The sequence below is a fragment of the Acipenser ruthenus genome, chromosome 3 (genome assembly GCF_902713425.1).
Source record: "Acipenser ruthenus chromosome 3, fAciRut3.2 maternal haplotype, whole genome shotgun sequence".
Lineage (NCBI taxonomy): Eukaryota > Metazoa > Chordata > Actinopteri > Acipenseriformes > Acipenseridae > Acipenser > Acipenser ruthenus.
This window is the reverse complement of record NC_081191.1, coordinates 34,166,341-34,183,594: the sequence shown is the minus strand read 5'-3', so window position 1 is coordinate 34,183,594 and position 17,254 is coordinate 34,166,341. Positions and strand designations below refer to the sequence as shown.

The 17,254-nt window shown below is 36.4% G+C and overlaps 1 protein-coding gene across 3 annotated transcripts in view; it reads right to left on the bottom strand.

Annotated features, from left to right (window-relative positions):
* LOC117394811 (sodium-dependent dopamine transporter-like) overlaps positions 1-13,038 on the bottom strand; it is a 31,728-nt gene extending 18,690 nt beyond the window's left edge. The window contains exons 1-3 of one of the 3 annotated variants that reach the window (XM_059012816.1): positions 12,712-13,038; positions 11,436-11,738; positions 2,178-2,309 (exon numbers count right to left, since the gene is read on the bottom strand). In XM_059012816.1, the coding sequence (XP_058868799.1) occupies positions 2,178-2,309; positions 11,436-11,721 (418 nt within the window). In that variant the 5' untranslated portion in view covers positions 11,722-11,738; positions 12,712-13,038. The remainder of the gene's footprint in view (positions 1-2,177; positions 2,310-11,435; positions 11,739-12,711) is intronic. The other 2 variants (XM_034921043.2, XM_059012818.1) reach the window with 2 other exon arrangements.
* Positions 13,039-17,254: the final 4,216 nt, after the last annotated feature.

Here is a 17,254-nt window from a genome sequence, read left to right as displayed (position 1 = left end):
AGTTAGCGATGATCAGCAAAACACCTTCCTAACATACTGCCACAGTTACCCCTTCATCAGAGGTGCAAAACCGTGAATTTTCTTGAATATATTCCTTTCTCTTGATTCACAGACACATCAAACAAGTCACTTAGCCTGGAAAAACAAAATGTCACAAGCCTTTTTCCGATCCTTGGAATGTGCTGATGTGTTAGTGGTGCTGATATATATATATATTAATATACGTTTTGCGATTGATGATTACTGAGATAATCTTACATGAATTTCAAAACTGCTGCATTGACTATACAGACACATTGTCCTCATAGGGAATGAGCTCTGTTTGCCAACCATAAAGATCAAAGCTTTAAGCAATTGGCTATCCAATCACTAAACACAAAGATAACAAAAGTGTAAAAGGATAAACAAAAATATCTGTGGTTTGCAAAGGGCTTCGTTATTTATTTATTTATTTATTTATTTATTTATTTATTTATTTGTTTATGTATGTATGTACTGCATTTTTTTTATTTTGTAGTAGCTTCAGTATTTTTATAACCTTGCTTATAAAACAACTTAACTATTAGTCAAATGTCAATAATCTGAAATTTTGAATAAATGGTGTCACGTAAAAAAAAAAAAAAGCCACTCATACTCTATGCTTATTCTTGTCCTAATTGGTCAAATAAACTTGCCAGTAAAGGATTGCTTGGTACGGTCTTCAGCTATAGTAGAAAGTTGCATGAGGTTACGTCACAAACTGGATTTTCGCTGTTGAAGTGTTGTAAGAATAATGTAAGACTTCCGGATACGTTTCCATGACAGAAAAACAGTTTTTGGTCAATTGTACGGCTTTTTAGTGTGAGAAGGCGATTTACCTACCCTTTAATGTCGTATAATGTTTTAGATTGCGCTTCAAATAGAGCATGGAACATGCGTGTTATGTGCATGCTACGTCACTTAAATAATGACTGTAGAGAGAGAGTATTGACTTTCTAAGTTGCATGGAAACCCGTCCATTGGCTGCCTTTTCTGTTTTTTTGACACCATACGGATCTATGCTAATAATTATAAAAATAAAAAAGCAGTCTAAAACTCAACAGAAACATGACCCCCCCCCCCCACCCCCCACCCCCCACCCCCGCTCATACTGTGCACTTTAAATTATGACAGTAAGTCAAAATCATTTCAAGTTAAAAACTTCCATGTTTGTACCCCATATCTGTAGGTCACAGTACTATTGTTACACTAATAAAAGTCGAAAGAAAAAAGTTAGGAAAAGTCTGCAGTAGCATTCCAGAACTGCAACAAACACAGTCAGCACGGAAGAAGTGAGAATAGGAAGGAAAGGTGTTGAAATTGGCATTGAAAGCAATGTCAGGGAAGGTATGGGTGCTTGAGCAAGTTGAAGTGTTCAAATTGAAATATGTCCCTGATCCACTGAACTTCAGTTTTGAACTAGTAGTGTGGAAGTGAGAAATCTGGGAGAGAATCTAAAACTGAAGTTCAGAACTACCTGGGACAAACCAATACATAAGGATTTGTCCAAGTCCTGGTCACAATTGTCATAGATCGGATCCATATCCAGATACATTTAAGGAGGCTGTGTGGTCCAGTGGTTAAAGAAATGGCCTTGTAACCAGGAGGTCCCCGGTTCAAATCCCACCTCAGCCACTGACTCATTGTGTGACCCTGAGCAAGTCACTTAACCTCCTTGTGCTCCGTCTTTCGGGTGAGACGTAGTTGTAAGTGACTCTGCAGCTGATACATAGTTCACACACTCTAGTCTCTGTAAATCGCCTTGGATAAAGGTGTCTGCTAAATAAAATAAAACAATGACTACCATTCAAAGATGTTCCCAAAATAACGTGCATTTAAATGCACGTTATAAGGCAACTTTAAGGAAAACTTTGATGAGGTTTAACAGTATCTTAAAAAATGAGAATAAACTAATAAACCCCAACTAAAACAGCTGGAAAAATGATTTCTGAACTGCAAACTTTAAATTAATCAAAATGGGCTTTAAAAAAAAGGCTTTAAAAGGGTCAGTTAAAAAATCTCTGAAAATCTCTAAAAAAAATTAGAGAACTAGAAAATCAGATTAGTTGAAAGTAAGAATATCATGAATAGGTTGTTAATTCAACAAGTAAAGGTACAATTGGTAAGGTATTATGCATTACACAAGCTGCAAGTGTTACCTTTGAACAGGGGGCATATCTTCCAGACACCAGCAGCTCCTTCGCGGTTGTACTGCCCCAGTGCCAGCTCCATGTAGAAAAGAGGCATTCCAGCAATAATCATGAAGAACAGGTAGGGGACAAGAAATGCTCCTGGGGGAATAAACAGCACATAAAATCATAAAAGCATGTAAATTACAAGAATCACCGTAGGGGGGAAATACAAGCATGTTCAAACAGCAGCAAATCATAATTTATTTATTACAAACAACAGTCAGATCAGTAGCTAAAAGTGATGTAATGGATATTGTAATCATAACTGAATTTGTAATGATTGGTATAATATAATATGGTGGAAAAGTAAATTACCACAAATAACATAAACAAATATTACCATCACTGTCCCTTAAAGAAATTATTTAGTCATTTTCTGTAGCAAAGTGGAGTACAGTATACTAAAATAAAGCTCTCTGATTTCCTTACAGGTAAAATTGGATGGCATTGGTGCAATTTCCATGGAAAAAGAAGAACAAGTCTCTCCTTTCTGTGTGTGTTTCCATATAGTTTTCTTTTAGCCAGAGAAATTCTCCTTCCAAATGCAAATAACCTCATTAATATCAAAATAGGGAGGGTATATTTAAATGTTCCTGTCTGACTTCCAATTTAGCCTTGCTCGACTATTGATATCGTACAGCTTTCTTAAACTGGGTTTCCACAAACTTTTTAGGATGTGTTAACACTAGCACCGCCATAGCCGTTTTTTGAACGGCTTTTGCAATTCAAATTTAAATATCTCCGCGTATGTAAATATCTTGTGCATGTCCGTTCTTAAGTGTTACTAAATATTTGAATTAAATACCCATACGGTGTTTCAGCTGCAGAATCGTAAAATGAATAAGTTATAAGCACTTGCTTCTTCAACCGCCAGACTCGCAGTTTATGCGGCATATTGAAATCAATACAATATAGCCGACAATTTAGTATGGGCTTTGTAATAAAATCATTCTGAAATAATGTATTATAATCCTAATTATTATTATTATTATTTACACTACATTTCTCAGGCAAAACGACTGTGCCACCCTGAGTGTGATGGTGCAAAAAAATTATGTCTGTTTTTTATAATGTTTTGGACAGCCATCAATGCTTTGGTTTTGTACAGGAGTGCACCGGCAACACAATCACTTGGAGGGACATCATTTTGCAGCTAGCAATGGAGCTACGGCAGAAACATTTTGATAAGAGACACAAATGCCCCTCAACCTTCAGCTAGCACTGCGCCCACTGGCACATGGAATAAAAGACAATGCCAGGTTGCTAAATGCAATAAAAACAGAACTTTTGATGTCTGTGCCTGTGAAAAGGCAGTCTGTGGCAAATGCACTGGTACAGTTGAAAAGCGTGTTTTTCAGAAAGATGTAATAGAACTCTGAACAGACAGACAGAGCCTTTGAACTCTGTTTCACTCAAAGCACTTTCAAGTTGCACAAGTTATGTTATATTTTTGTTTTATGCAATTTTTATAATGTTATTTATGTTTTATAATTTTATATGTGCATACAGCTTTCTACACCTGTTTACACAGAAGTTTATTGCGTAAAGTTTATTTTATTACAGTTTTTCATGTTTATGTATATGTGCTCTTTTTGAAAAAAAGTAAGAAAAAAGTTTAATTTTCAATGTAAATACAGTGTTTCTGCTCTGAAAATGTTATGTATGATGTTCATAAATAAAAATATTAAGTTGTATCCGATTTGTTTGTTTTTCATTTTCATATCAAAGCTGTTTTAAAATGGAGCCACACATTTTGCAGGTGCGACGGTTGTATTTAGTCCGAAATCTTGGTGGTTCTAGTGTTAACCCTTTCCGGTCCATTGTCGGACTGGGTCCGACATTGCAATTATTCCTCACAGGTCCTTTGTCGGACTGGGTCTGACATCATTATAGCAACGCAAAAAACGGGTTTCTAGTCGTTTTTTCTCCGGAAAAAGCCGAGAAAACCATTCAATTGCCGAGTGGGAGCGACAAGAGTCGAGACAAGTCCGAAAAAAAAAAAGGCGTATCTAATGAATAGTCATACATGGTATCTGGTATCAGATAACGGGGCGGGTCGTAAGTAAACAAGTTGGCTGACTGAATCAGCGCACAGAAAACATGGACATTTGCAGAGCTTTTTTGAGATATTATAGTAATAAAATAATGACTTGGATCGCATTATTGAGGAGTTTGGTGATAAAACGAGTGATCCGGAGATGATCGATCGGTATGTACGACTATTATTATTATTATTATTTATTTCTTACATAGGTGAACACTATAGCAAACGAAAGGGTGGGGCGGAGCTGGAGATGCCTAGTGAGTGCTTTGTTGATATGCAGGGCCATTTAAACCCGTTTGACTGTGGAAAAAAATACTTTTAAACAGCGCGTCTAAAATTAACTGCGCGTGTGAAAATTAATTAGACCTGACGTGCCTGACGCGCGATTAATAAATGGACCGCAAAGGGTTAAAGCACTGCAAGTGCAGCCTGCCTTATTTAGCCATATAGCAATTCACAAATATTAATAAAAAAAACAACATTGCATAAGAAAGCGCTTATGGAATGTTTTATTTGCTAAACATTTTTTGACTGCATATATATTTATTATAAACCTATTAGTAGAACCTTGGTGTATTTCGGGGGTCTGGAGCCTGGACTCCTCCCCTGTGTCATCCTGCTAAAATATCTGTCAGTCAACCTTTAATTACCTGTCAGTCACCCTAATTCTCATCTTGCTTTTCAGTTTGTGGTTACCACGCAGACTTGCAGACCCAATCTTAAAACAAACCTTGTTTTCAATTGGTTTAAAAATGATTACTCACCCGAGGCAGCTTTTGTTTTCATCTGACTCAGATGAACATTTTTTCTCTCCTTCTGGCTGTCTTCCTTCAACAAATAATCCACCAGAAAAACTTTCACAGAAATCCGCCCGTCCTGCTTCTCCTCCATCTGACAATGCTGCTGCTTCAACCTCTGCTTATACAGCTCTAAATGTATTAGACCTCAGGGTGATTCTCCAGTGCAATTTTTTTTACAAAGATTGGCCCATCGACAAACTTGTGAAAGCTCTTTTGAAAAAAGGATTGCCCATTGAAGCTGGGAGCAACCGGACTGCATTATTTGTTTCATATTGCAATTCCATATTGGCCGAGCCTGTTTTTCCTCCTCAAAAGTCTCAGCAGAGATTCAAACTAGTCAGTTCACGCGCCGCCCCTGCTGCATTGCAAGCTCCACTCGCCTCCGATTCAGCTACTACAACCCCTCAGTTTTCAATTTCATCTGATCCTTCCTCCGATTTGCATTATCAGATTTTTAACGATATCAAGCAACTCATTCACCCTCTTTCCACCTCCATTTCTACAGTATCTGATCACCTGGATGCGCTAGATTGCAGAATCACTCGCTTGGAACCAGCAGCCATTACTTCCTCATCAATGGCAACAACAACAGCGTTTGTCTCTCCCGTTACTTCAGCCATGCCCACACCTACTCTAGAGTTGCCAATTTTCACTTTAGCAACCGCCTCTGGTTTAGGAACCTCCTCTGCTTCAGTTGTGCATCGCCATTCTCTCTCTCCTCAATTGAGATGCAATATTATTGAAGGTAAAGATGTTAATTTGGTCTCTATTCTTATTGGAACCTCAGAATTTCTAGATCACAGGGTAGTTGACTTTTGAGATCTGTCTGTTACTCTAAAATCTCGGGATCCTCAGCTGTGTAAAAAACGTACTCTTGGAGAATTTGTGCTTGCATTTTCTGTTTTTCACCATGTCCTTTGTGAAGTTTATACTCACCGATGACAAGAACTGGACTATTTATTTAACATTGTTGATCTCTCGGTCAGATATGGCAGTACCACTTTATCATAAATATAAATATAAGTAACATAAAGCTTTTTCAGCCAAAGCAGCATCTCGGTTAGCATTGGATAATACACTGATTGACTGGCCTCAACATGATCATGATCTATTTAATAGATTCTTCAGTGGTCTCCGTGTTTGTGCTTCCATTCTACCTCTCTGTGTCCAAAAGCAGCCTCCTCTTCAGCCTCAAAATTTTTCTCCTCCTGCTCTCAACAACTCTTTTTTTATGAATCGTGCATCTGCGATTTCTCCTATTCATTCTTGCCTGCTTTTTCAACAAGCAAATATTCTAATGGAAGACCATCAAATATTCTGGGGCGAGACAGCTGTGTAATAATTTCAGTTCCTCATTCTGCATTTTCAAAGGATGCTGTTTTTTACATATGTGTAGTTTCTGTGGTGATTCTCATTCACATTCCATCTGCCCTCCCTCATCTAAATGACAGCCGCTCCAGCTGAAGCACTCCTAGAACTCAGGTCTCTCTTGTTGGCTTCTCAGATGTCAGGCCTCCAGAAATCAAAAACATCCTCCTCAGCTTAAATCCACAGCCTTACTTGAAGTATTCCCTATTGTCATTGCAGCCTATCTTTGAGGACAATTTTGATAGAGAAAATCTATTGTTCATATTTTTAATAAAGGCTGTTCCTCTTCCCCTCTAATTTTGTAGCTTCTTTGCTGGCTAGTCTAGATTTCAGTTATCAATATTTGAATTTGGAAAGCCCTACACCTTCTAGATATAGCTAATAACACTGGCAACGCTCTTTCTAGTTTACAGATCACGCAATTCAGACGTCTGGCTCCCTCAGCTCAACCTTTCCCTCTACCCATTCCTCCATTCAGCAAACTGGTTTTCAATTAAATTTACATTTGCAATCTTCTGTCTTCAGCTCATTCTAAAGCTGCTCTTCCTCCCCAATCACATTCTCCCATTCATTCTGTATAGTTGCAGCAACATCAGCAGCCAAAGTAAAAATCAACCAGTCCTTCCTCAGTGGTAGAATCTTTCATTCACTCTTCTCTCCTTGATATTATTCCACTAAACAAAGTATTGCTAGCATGCCTGGAGTGGGGGCCATCTCTCCGCCAGGACCACCAGAGGTTTCCTCCCACAAAAAGGCAGGGTTTTTCTTCTCTGCCGAGTGGTTAGATTAGCAGTTGCGGGGACCTGGGGGTCCTCTTTTGGGGGCAAGTGAAGCTCACTTCCCAACCTTAGAGGCTAACTACGTCACCTCACCCTCTGAGAGGAAGGTTCCTGCTGCCCAGAGGGGACCCCGACCAAAAAAAAAAACATAACTATATTTTGTTTTCCATTCTCCTGCTTAAATCTATTAATTTGCACCTGTGCCAGTCTCCCCCTTCAGAGAGAAAAGCTTGATCCCAGCTTTCAAGCTAGTCACACTGCCATGAGCTCCCCGTACCCACTCCTCCGGAGAGAGAGCAGCCGTCTTTAGAAGAGAGCAGCAAGTCAGAGAGCGAGGAAGACGTTGTAGATCCAGATGACAATTTCAGAGGTGGAGCTGAGGAGAGAAACCCATACTACCCCAACCAAAAAGACTACTCACTTCTAAATCTTCTGTAGTCATTTTTGTATTACTTTAGTATAAATACATGTTAATTTGGATTCATATGTTGTTTTTTTCTGACTTTATGTGAACGCAAAGACACAAATTCGCCCGTTTTCTCATTGGAAATAGGTAAATTTCAAAATATCACTGTCCTGGTCACAAAAGCAAAGTTTGTGGGGAATAATAGCCATTTTCTATACTTTTGAGGCATAAGCAATTAAGAAATAACACTTACTACCCAGGAACAAAAATTGTGTTACATAGTGTTATTATTTTTGGTAAAATAAATAAATAAATAAATAAATAGCGAGTGGTTTTACCGACGTTTATCCTATATAAATTTATTTGTCGAATTCATATTTTTTGGGAATCCGACGTTTAACGAGCTTTACTGATTACAATCGAAAAGTAGCAAGCCTATTTATAAAACAACTTAACTATTAAGCACTTTTTATGAGTCAAATGTCAATAATCTGGAATGTTGAATAAATGGTGTCACGTAAAAAAAAAATTAAGCCGCTCGTACTGTATGCTTATTTTTTCCTATTTGGTCAAAGAAGCTTGCCAATAAAAGATTGCTTGGTACGGCCTTCAGCTATAGTAGAAAGTTGCACAAGGTTATGTCACAGACAGGATTTTTGCTTCTGAAGTGTTGTAAGAATAATGTAAGACTTCCAGACACATTTGCATGACAGAAGAACTGAGTTTATGGTCAATTTTATGTATTTTTAGTGTGAGAAGGCGATTTACCCATCCTTTAAAGTCGTACAATGTTTTAGATTGCACTTCATATAGAGCATGGAACATGCATGGTATGTGCGCTCTACATCACTTAAATAATGACTGCAGAGAGAGAGAGTGATGACTTTCCTTTCTAAGCTTCATGGAAACCCTCCCATTGTGGGAAACCTTTGAGGTCAAGGCCAATGGCATTATGATCCAATGAACAATCCTTTAGCTTATGAAGTAAAATGGAGAAACAGAAATAGGTCATGACAGGATTGATCCAATTTGGAACCATTACAGTTAGGCAGAAGCTCGGGGTTCAATTCAATAAAGGTAAGCATGCGTAGGAATCATTTTCTTTCAGCTACAAATATTCTACTTATTCTTATATATATATATATATATATATATATATATATATATATATATATATATATATATATATATATACACACACACAGGTGAGAAATTAATAAAATACATTTTAAGGACTTTCACAATTTTTATTTATTGAACTGTGCCCTTATTTCTATTGTTCTGAATATTAACAACTTTTTGTTTAAAAAATAATAAAAAATAATACTGGAGTCACTTCAGTTGTCTTCCATTTGTTCTCTCTAAAATCAGTCTTGCCTGAGAAAAGACTTCACTATGAGTGATGATATTTTTTTGGGCTATTACCTCTGCATCTTGTAGCCAGCAACTGAGCTTACTAAAATTACTGAACATGACATAAAAGCTCAAGTACCCAGTTAATATATATATATATATATATATATATATATATATATATATATATATATATATATATAAATAAATAAAATTGAAAACGGAACTACAGTATGGTGGCTATAGCAGTATTTTATGAGTATTGATATCAATTTAAACATTATATAATTACTACTACGACTAGTAGTAGAAGTAGTAAAACAATGTATTAATTTCTTTATGTACTTAAATATTTATGTATGCATTCATTCATATGCCGTGATTATATGTAAAATGCAAGTGTATTAATTTGTGGAACCTCCATTGTCGATTGCTGAAGTGAAAATAATGAACACCTGATGCATGCCACTTTCTGCTCAAATAGGTTCAACTGCTATCCCTCTTCACCATTGTTAGACCAGATAATAACCCCCCTGGTCTCGAGCTACAGCACCCAAACCTTCCTAATAGCTTTATTCACTAGACGGGGAGCCAGAGAAAATCAACCTCTGTGCATCGAGGGATTTCACAACATAGTATTTAGGGGATTGTACCATTTTTTTTCTTTATTTTAATAATAAAATAGTACACAGTTAATAGTACATAGTTAATAAAATATAAACACGTATAGTTTATTCATATTCCAATGAAATTAAATGAATTTTCTTTTCATGTTAGATTGAGAGACTTTCTCTCAATCTAACACTGAGGAACACCACTTCAGGCACCGAATTGGGAAGCTCTATTGAAAACATGAGATCTTAAAGTAAGTTAAACATTTTGGTAGATCTCGTTAACTGAATAGTGACCTACATTCTTTGTTAAAGGATTGTTGTTTTTGTGGAGGGAAAGAAAAGTTAAATACAATGCGCTCAGAAAAAGAATGATACTAGTCAACTCTTTTTTCATTTTAAAGAACTAGCCATACAAGTGGCCGAATGAAATGTGATGAATAGTAACTTGGAAGTATATGAGCCATTCCATGAAAAATTTACAAGGCTTTGTATTTTTTATTTTTGAACTCTTAAACCTGTAGTAAACATTTGGGCTATGTATTGTAATTCTTTTGGTCCTATCACTTTATACAGTAATATTATTCTTTGGTTAGCATTTGAAGGTTTGTATTTCCTAAATTCTCTTAGAAGCCTTCAATGTTTTTATTCTAAGAAAACAACAACAACTTCTAGCAGGTTGGGAAATAGACACACACACACACACACACACACACACACACACACACACACACACACACACACACACACACACATATATATATAATTCAAAGTGACTTAGAGACTAATGGGGTGAACTATGCATCAACAACTGCTGCTTATAGTCACTTAAGTCACTTATAATAGGACCTTGGTTTTACGTCTCTCCGAAGGACGGAGCACAAGGTAAAGTGACATGCTCAGGGTCACACACAATGAGTCAGTCGCTGAGCTGGGAACCTCCTGGTATAAAGCCCTTTTCTTTAACGACTGGACCACCAAGCCTAAATAAATACATTATATATATATATATATATATATATATATATATATATATATATATATATATATATATATGGCCAAAAGTTTAGCAAAACCTAGAAATAGGTAAGCCACATTAAAATATGGGATAATACAGAATTCAATATATAATAATATTTGTGAAATACATAGATATAAAATACATATTTGTATTTTTATTTATACATTTATTACCTACATATTTATTTCTCTACCCCCTCCTAAAAAACAACTCAATACAAGTCAATTGGTGTAGTTTTTTTTTTTTTTTTAATTAAGGGGGCAAAGAAACACCTACAATTTTAGGAGGAGGGTTGCTAGTGAATAGTCAATAAATAAAACACAGTTTTAACTGAAGTATTAATGTTCAAAAAGGAGAGATGTCCAAGATGAAAAAAACTGTTTGTGGGCTTAGTCAGTATTTGTTTGTTCTATATGGTCACATAAACAATTCTTAAGAAAACTGCTTGAAGTTTTTAATGATCATTGCTCTGTTTACTGAACAAGCTTTGTCCATTAAATCTGCCCCAATATAACAGCAACGTCCTTAAGAAACCATTTGAGTCCTGCAGATATGCACTCCACATTTACCTTTTTACCTGTCCTCTCAATAAAAAGAAATAGTCCTTTAAAAATAAAACCTGCAGAACAGGGTATTTGGAAAAAGTAGTAAACAATGTTTAACAGGTGTTTACGTCAGAGATTACAATTGATTAATGATGAATACCCCTTTCAAGTGGCTTTCAGTTCTACAGGGGAAGCTACAGCACTATAATATTTCCCGTCAACAACAGCGCCATCCATTTTGCTGTGTTTACTCCCCCACCTGCACAAACAGATAAGGCTGGGTTAGACTTAGCCTTACCTCCTCCATTTTTGTAGCACAGATAAGGGAACCTCCAGACATTTGCCAGGTCCACTGCGAATCCGATCACAGAGAGGAGGAAATCAATCTTCTTCGCCCAGGTCTCCCTCTCCTCTGTGCCAGTGGTGGTCTGAGCTGGGTTGATCAGGGTGGAATTGGTGAACTGGACCCCATTCTGCTCCTTCACCAGAATGAGCTCCACCTCCTTGGGACCCATGTCGTTTGACTGCTTGGCTGGAGCAACCACTGAAGACATCTGTCCAACTGGTAGTCTGCCTTTGATCATGGGGAGATCTTAGCACCCTGAGAGAAGATTCACAGTCCTAACAGCACACACAGTCGCACCTTCAATCTAGAATTGAATAAAATCCCTCCATGGCCAGATTCAGTTTCACCTACCCACTCCTGCAGTAGTGCAAACACTTTGCATCCTTCTGTAGTGAATTTTAATCGCAATGTAGCCATAAATGGTAAAAAATGCATGCTGTCAATGTTTCGTTCTGTGCTGTCGACCAATGAGCTTAGTTCAAAATGATAAGATGGAGAATCATAGTACTTGTATAATTGTTTGATTTTTTTTTTTATGTCATTTCATAAACATCTATTGTGCAAACAATTATACTTTTAAAAGGCTGCATGATATGCATATCCCTGGTTCTGGAAAGAAGCCATTCATTCATTATTTTAATATTAATTTCAAAATTAATAAAAAAAATAGAGAAATCAATTGGAGAATATATCTATGTCTAAACATAATAGTTGCATGACAGACATGGACTGAAAACTCTCTCCACCCTCTGCAACAAAAAATAATAATTTAAAAAATCTATAAAAAACTAAATGTGTAACTTTTCCCAGTTGTACTTTTATGGTTTATATTGCTATAGAATGCAGTGTTTGAATAACCCTTGTTATTATTGCATATGCATTATCTATCTATATTGGGGAAAAAGTTCTAAGAAAATTATAAGATCCCTTGTATTAAATATAGATATTATTAAATATAGACACATACATATAACATTATTTATTTGATTAAAAAATAGAAAAATAGTGAATGTAGTCTGTTAAATATTTAAACAATGTGTGGAAACACAAACAGCGTAATTAAATAATATAAATAGTTATATTTTCAATATCCAATTATTACTTTCTAACAACTTACTGTAAACCATCTGACACTTGTTGAGCACAAACATGTTTGTCATTTTTTTTAGAATGGTACTAATCATTTACATTAGAGTTTTTACAGTAAAACAAAATATATGTTTCTTACCTTAGATGTGAAGGGAATCTGTTTTTCTAAGATTTCCGGTAAGGGTTAGTTTGTCCTTGTTGAAGTTGAATGTAATACTGTATATTTAAAGTGTACAGTTTAAACAATATTTGACAGACCCTAAGAGCTTCTGAACTTGCCTCAGAGCAAAGTCTGCACTGAAAGTTGCTTAATAAAGCCTCTGTTTAGTAAAATCAGTTGTTCACCAGAATTTTTCAGTTGATGGTTGTCAGATTCCTAAATAATGGGAAAAAAAAAAAAACATTTTTGGGTGCCCAGCAGTTCCTTTGGTGGGGGGCACTGGAATGGTCTGTTAAAAGATTCAGAGGTGTCACAGTAGAAATATAAGCCAGGCATATACACACTCCCTCCCTCTCCCTCCATCCCTCCCTCTCCCTCCCTCTCTCTCTGTCTCTCTCTCTCTTTCTCTCTCATAAATCACTTGCCCCCCTCCCCACACACACTTAGCATCTGGAAGCTATCACACCACCCCTCCCTCACTACATCAATCCGCCATGTTTTTAATAAACAAGAACAATATCAGAAACAAGCTGCCCCCTCCAGTGTGGCCATGTTATAATAATAATGTAGGTCTTTAGTGTTTTGTTTACTTGTTTTGCTTTCTTTATCACTATAGGGACCAAGGCACTGGCAATTTTCAAAAGTCAGACAAGGATTCACACCGATAAATCAAGATATGTAACAGTAAATGGATACATACCGTACATATAAAAATTAGAGTATGATATAGCAGACCACCTTTTTGGGAAAGCACTTCTTCGTCTTACACTTAATGTCCTCTGCACTATTTGACATGCACTTTAGGTGCAATACTATCAGGAGGCTTGTTGCAGATTGCAGTACACCTCACCACGCATTTTGTAGCTAGGGACAGTTAACAGGTGAAATGCACAGGCAATTAGAGATCAAGCCGCAGGTTATTGTTTTAGCTTTTAAAGCAAATTGCTGCAGCTCAGCCTGAAACAAAACAAGCTCCATGGGCCATGATTTGGATATAAGCGAACATTTATGGCTTTCTGCTGCACATGTGGTGTGAGGAATATTGATTGAGGTTCAATTGCATCCTGACACTTGTCATTGCATTTTTCATATTCTGGATTGCAACAAAAAAATAAACCTACTACAGGCACATTAACAAATATGCATGGTATTGTTGAGAATATAACTTTTCAAGGAACTACCACATTATTATTTTCAATTTTTATAACCATATATTAATGACATTTTATTGTAATTAATTATTTTAATAATTATATATTGTACTTGTCAATAATAATAATAATAATAATAATAATAATAATAATAATAATAATAATAATAATAATGTACATACACTGGCCAGCCAAAAAATATATATAAAAAACAATTTGGTGTTGGGGGAATGTACCATATTTTCTAATATTCAAATGTCTGCATATTATTTTAATGAGCAAGACTTCTCACAGGAGCATTCCCTGAATATAGAAGAGTCCTCTCTTCCAAATGTCTATCTGTGATGGTTGACTGCCAAGATTGGCCACACTCACAAAACTGATATGGAGAAACATGACGAAGTCAATGCAGTGCTGGTGTTGGACTGTTACTGCTGGTGTTACTGTTATATTTGGTATGGATGTAACAGTACAAAAAAAGAAAAAAAGGGACAATACTTGTATTGTTAACATAATTTTGTGTTGCCCAGTATGAATTTGAACGGGTTTGCATGTAAACCAAGACATGTTTGTGTTGTATTTGGTTTACCATAATGTTGTTCTTAAACTTGTGCTGATCCCATCAAAACATCATATTTGTTTTTCAATGTGGGTGTTTATGTAGGTTGAGGCTAGTGACTGAACTCTAATTGTGAATGGTCTCCATTCAGCATATCCTCCCCTTGGAACACATGTAGTATTTCTCAGCTCTAAAACTGTATGAATAGAAATACTACATAAAATCATATAGTGAAAGTATTATGTAAAACAAACAAACAAACAGCAGATTGTTTCCAAAAACTGTTGTCATTGATAAACAAAATTAAATTTGAAAATCAAATATAATTTTATTAATACTCAGGAAAATATGTAATTAATCAGCTGTATCAGCGCTAACGTGGCATATAAGATATTTTCATTGTGGAGACTTTAGTCTTTCTTCGTGCATCATTAATAAAGAAAATAATCAAGGATAATATCCCTGTAATCTTAAACATAGAATATATACAATAATGATATATGCTCCTTCTTGAAAATTTAGACAACTTTATGACGTTTAAATAAAGACTTTCTTTAACAGCCAATTTTGTAAATTTAGGAGGAAAGGGAAACGCTTATTTATCGGGTACTTCTCACAAAGACATGCGACTCTAATGCATTTATGGTTTCTACCATCTTTATGCAGATGCTGTGGAACTGATGTGATCATTGGTCACAGATCTCCACTCTGGCCGCCCATTGAAAAACGTAGCTAAGGCATGCAATTGAAAAAATTAATCTTCCTGATGGAACAGAGCGAGGAGGCCAACTCACAGCTGCCACCTTGTGGGGCTCAGGTCACGAGCGGAAACAGAAGGCAGAAAAAAGCGGTTATTTTGCAAAACTAGAGAATGCGATTTGATTGAAGCAGAAAGAGAAATGGATAATTTAGTACAAAAATTGCTGTCAAATCCATTTAGTGCAGAAGATTATGCAACTAAAGAAAAAATCATAAGAAACAGACCACTGAAAGTGAAGTTAGAGAGCATGTACAAAAGCACAGGGAAAGAGTTGAAACTGTATTTCAGTGAAGCAGTGTACCAGTGTCAGTGGATCTGTGGATGTGGGGAGACAAACAAGTGATTCTGCTGGCTGGGTCTACTTTTCATTAACGAGAAGAGTGCACGGAATAAGGCTGCATACCACGATTTAAACAATTTACACAATGCCTGCAAACGTCATTGAAAACTAGCCAGCAACACCTAACAGCGTGTATACAGTTATGAACATTTGGACAAGCTCGCACTGATCTGCAGTTAAACGAACAACAGAGACTTGCTGTCAGAAAACACAGTGAAAAAGTTAATCAGAATCTAATTCTAATTCATGTTGTATCTCATCTCGGAGAACAAGAGCTGGTATTTTGTGGGCACGACGAATCGGATGACTCCCTGAAATCGTGGAAATTATGTAGAAACCTTACAGCTAGTCAGTGAGTTTCATCCTTTACTGAAGCAGCATTTGGAAACCTCGACTGTTTTTTCTAGGACATCGAACAATATTCAGAATGAGCTAACTGAAGCAGTGAGTAATATTCAACCTAATGCCAGGAAACCATAGCTACCGGTATATTAAAAAATACTTTAAGATCAGATTAATTTAAAGAAATATTTAAACATAATTTATTCCAGGAGCATCCTGTGTAGTACATTTGTAAAATGGTTTTGCTTAAATGGAAAAAATTCCAGGAGCAACGTGAGGAAAGATTGATTCATTGAAGCGTTGTTCATGATGTTCAGTTTGTCTAGATACCCATGGAGTACTGGAGCCTTTTTCATTCGATAAGATTCACTTGAAACACAGCAATAGTTTATTGCCCTGACTGTGCTACTTCTTGCTGACATCAGAAGCCCATACCAATAAAGCAAGCCCATCAGAACATAAAAGTAGAATATAATTTAGCAAGGGTCCCTCCCTGATAACTAATAACAAGTCTGTGTTCTTCTCTGCTAACATGTCTGTCCCCAGTTAGAGGTAAGCTACAACTTGAAACACATGACTTCAATTATCTTGTCAATTATCTTCTAATGTTGACACAGAAGTATACACTATAATTTAACATTATTGTTCTTGCCCCTGCAATGTGATGCTTGCTCTCTCTCTCTCGCCCTTACCTGCCCTTTCCAAAGATCTCATTACCTTTGATGGTAATTTTTCTCAATTCAATAACTGGTAATGCCATGATTTTAAAGGTCCTCAATTTTTTTTGTCAGTAATTGAACAAGACAGAATAACCTATATTCAGAATAATGGAAAATAAAATCCAGACAGACAGAGAGGAAATTAACAGGACACGAGCACGCACATGTAGTGACACATAGATACACACACACACACACACACACACACACACACACACACACCATTACACCATTGGTGTTCAATGAAAGAGAAGCATTCCTTGTTAATATAACACATGCAAACTATTCAGTTTACTGTTTGTATTTCTAGCCCATACTCAGCTGGCACAAAATTCCATCCATTCGTCTTTTTTCAGAAACTCCTCCGTTACTAAACTGTAGAAATCCGATAGGCGGTGCAGATTCCTAAGCAGCTTCTTTTCAATCGTAAAGTTTCAAGTTGGACAGGCATTCACCGGCCTGGGTGTTCCGTGTGAATGTCTTTATCCGCTTTAAAGTTGAAAAAGATCTTTCCACTGTGGCCGTAGTTAGGAAATAGTTACAATTAATGCTGCCAACTTGTTGACCTCAGAAAGCAAGTTTGTAAGTGCAGCGTATGCATCATGTTATATGTCAAATGCACCTTTCCCTTGAAGCTGATCTGAGTTATAC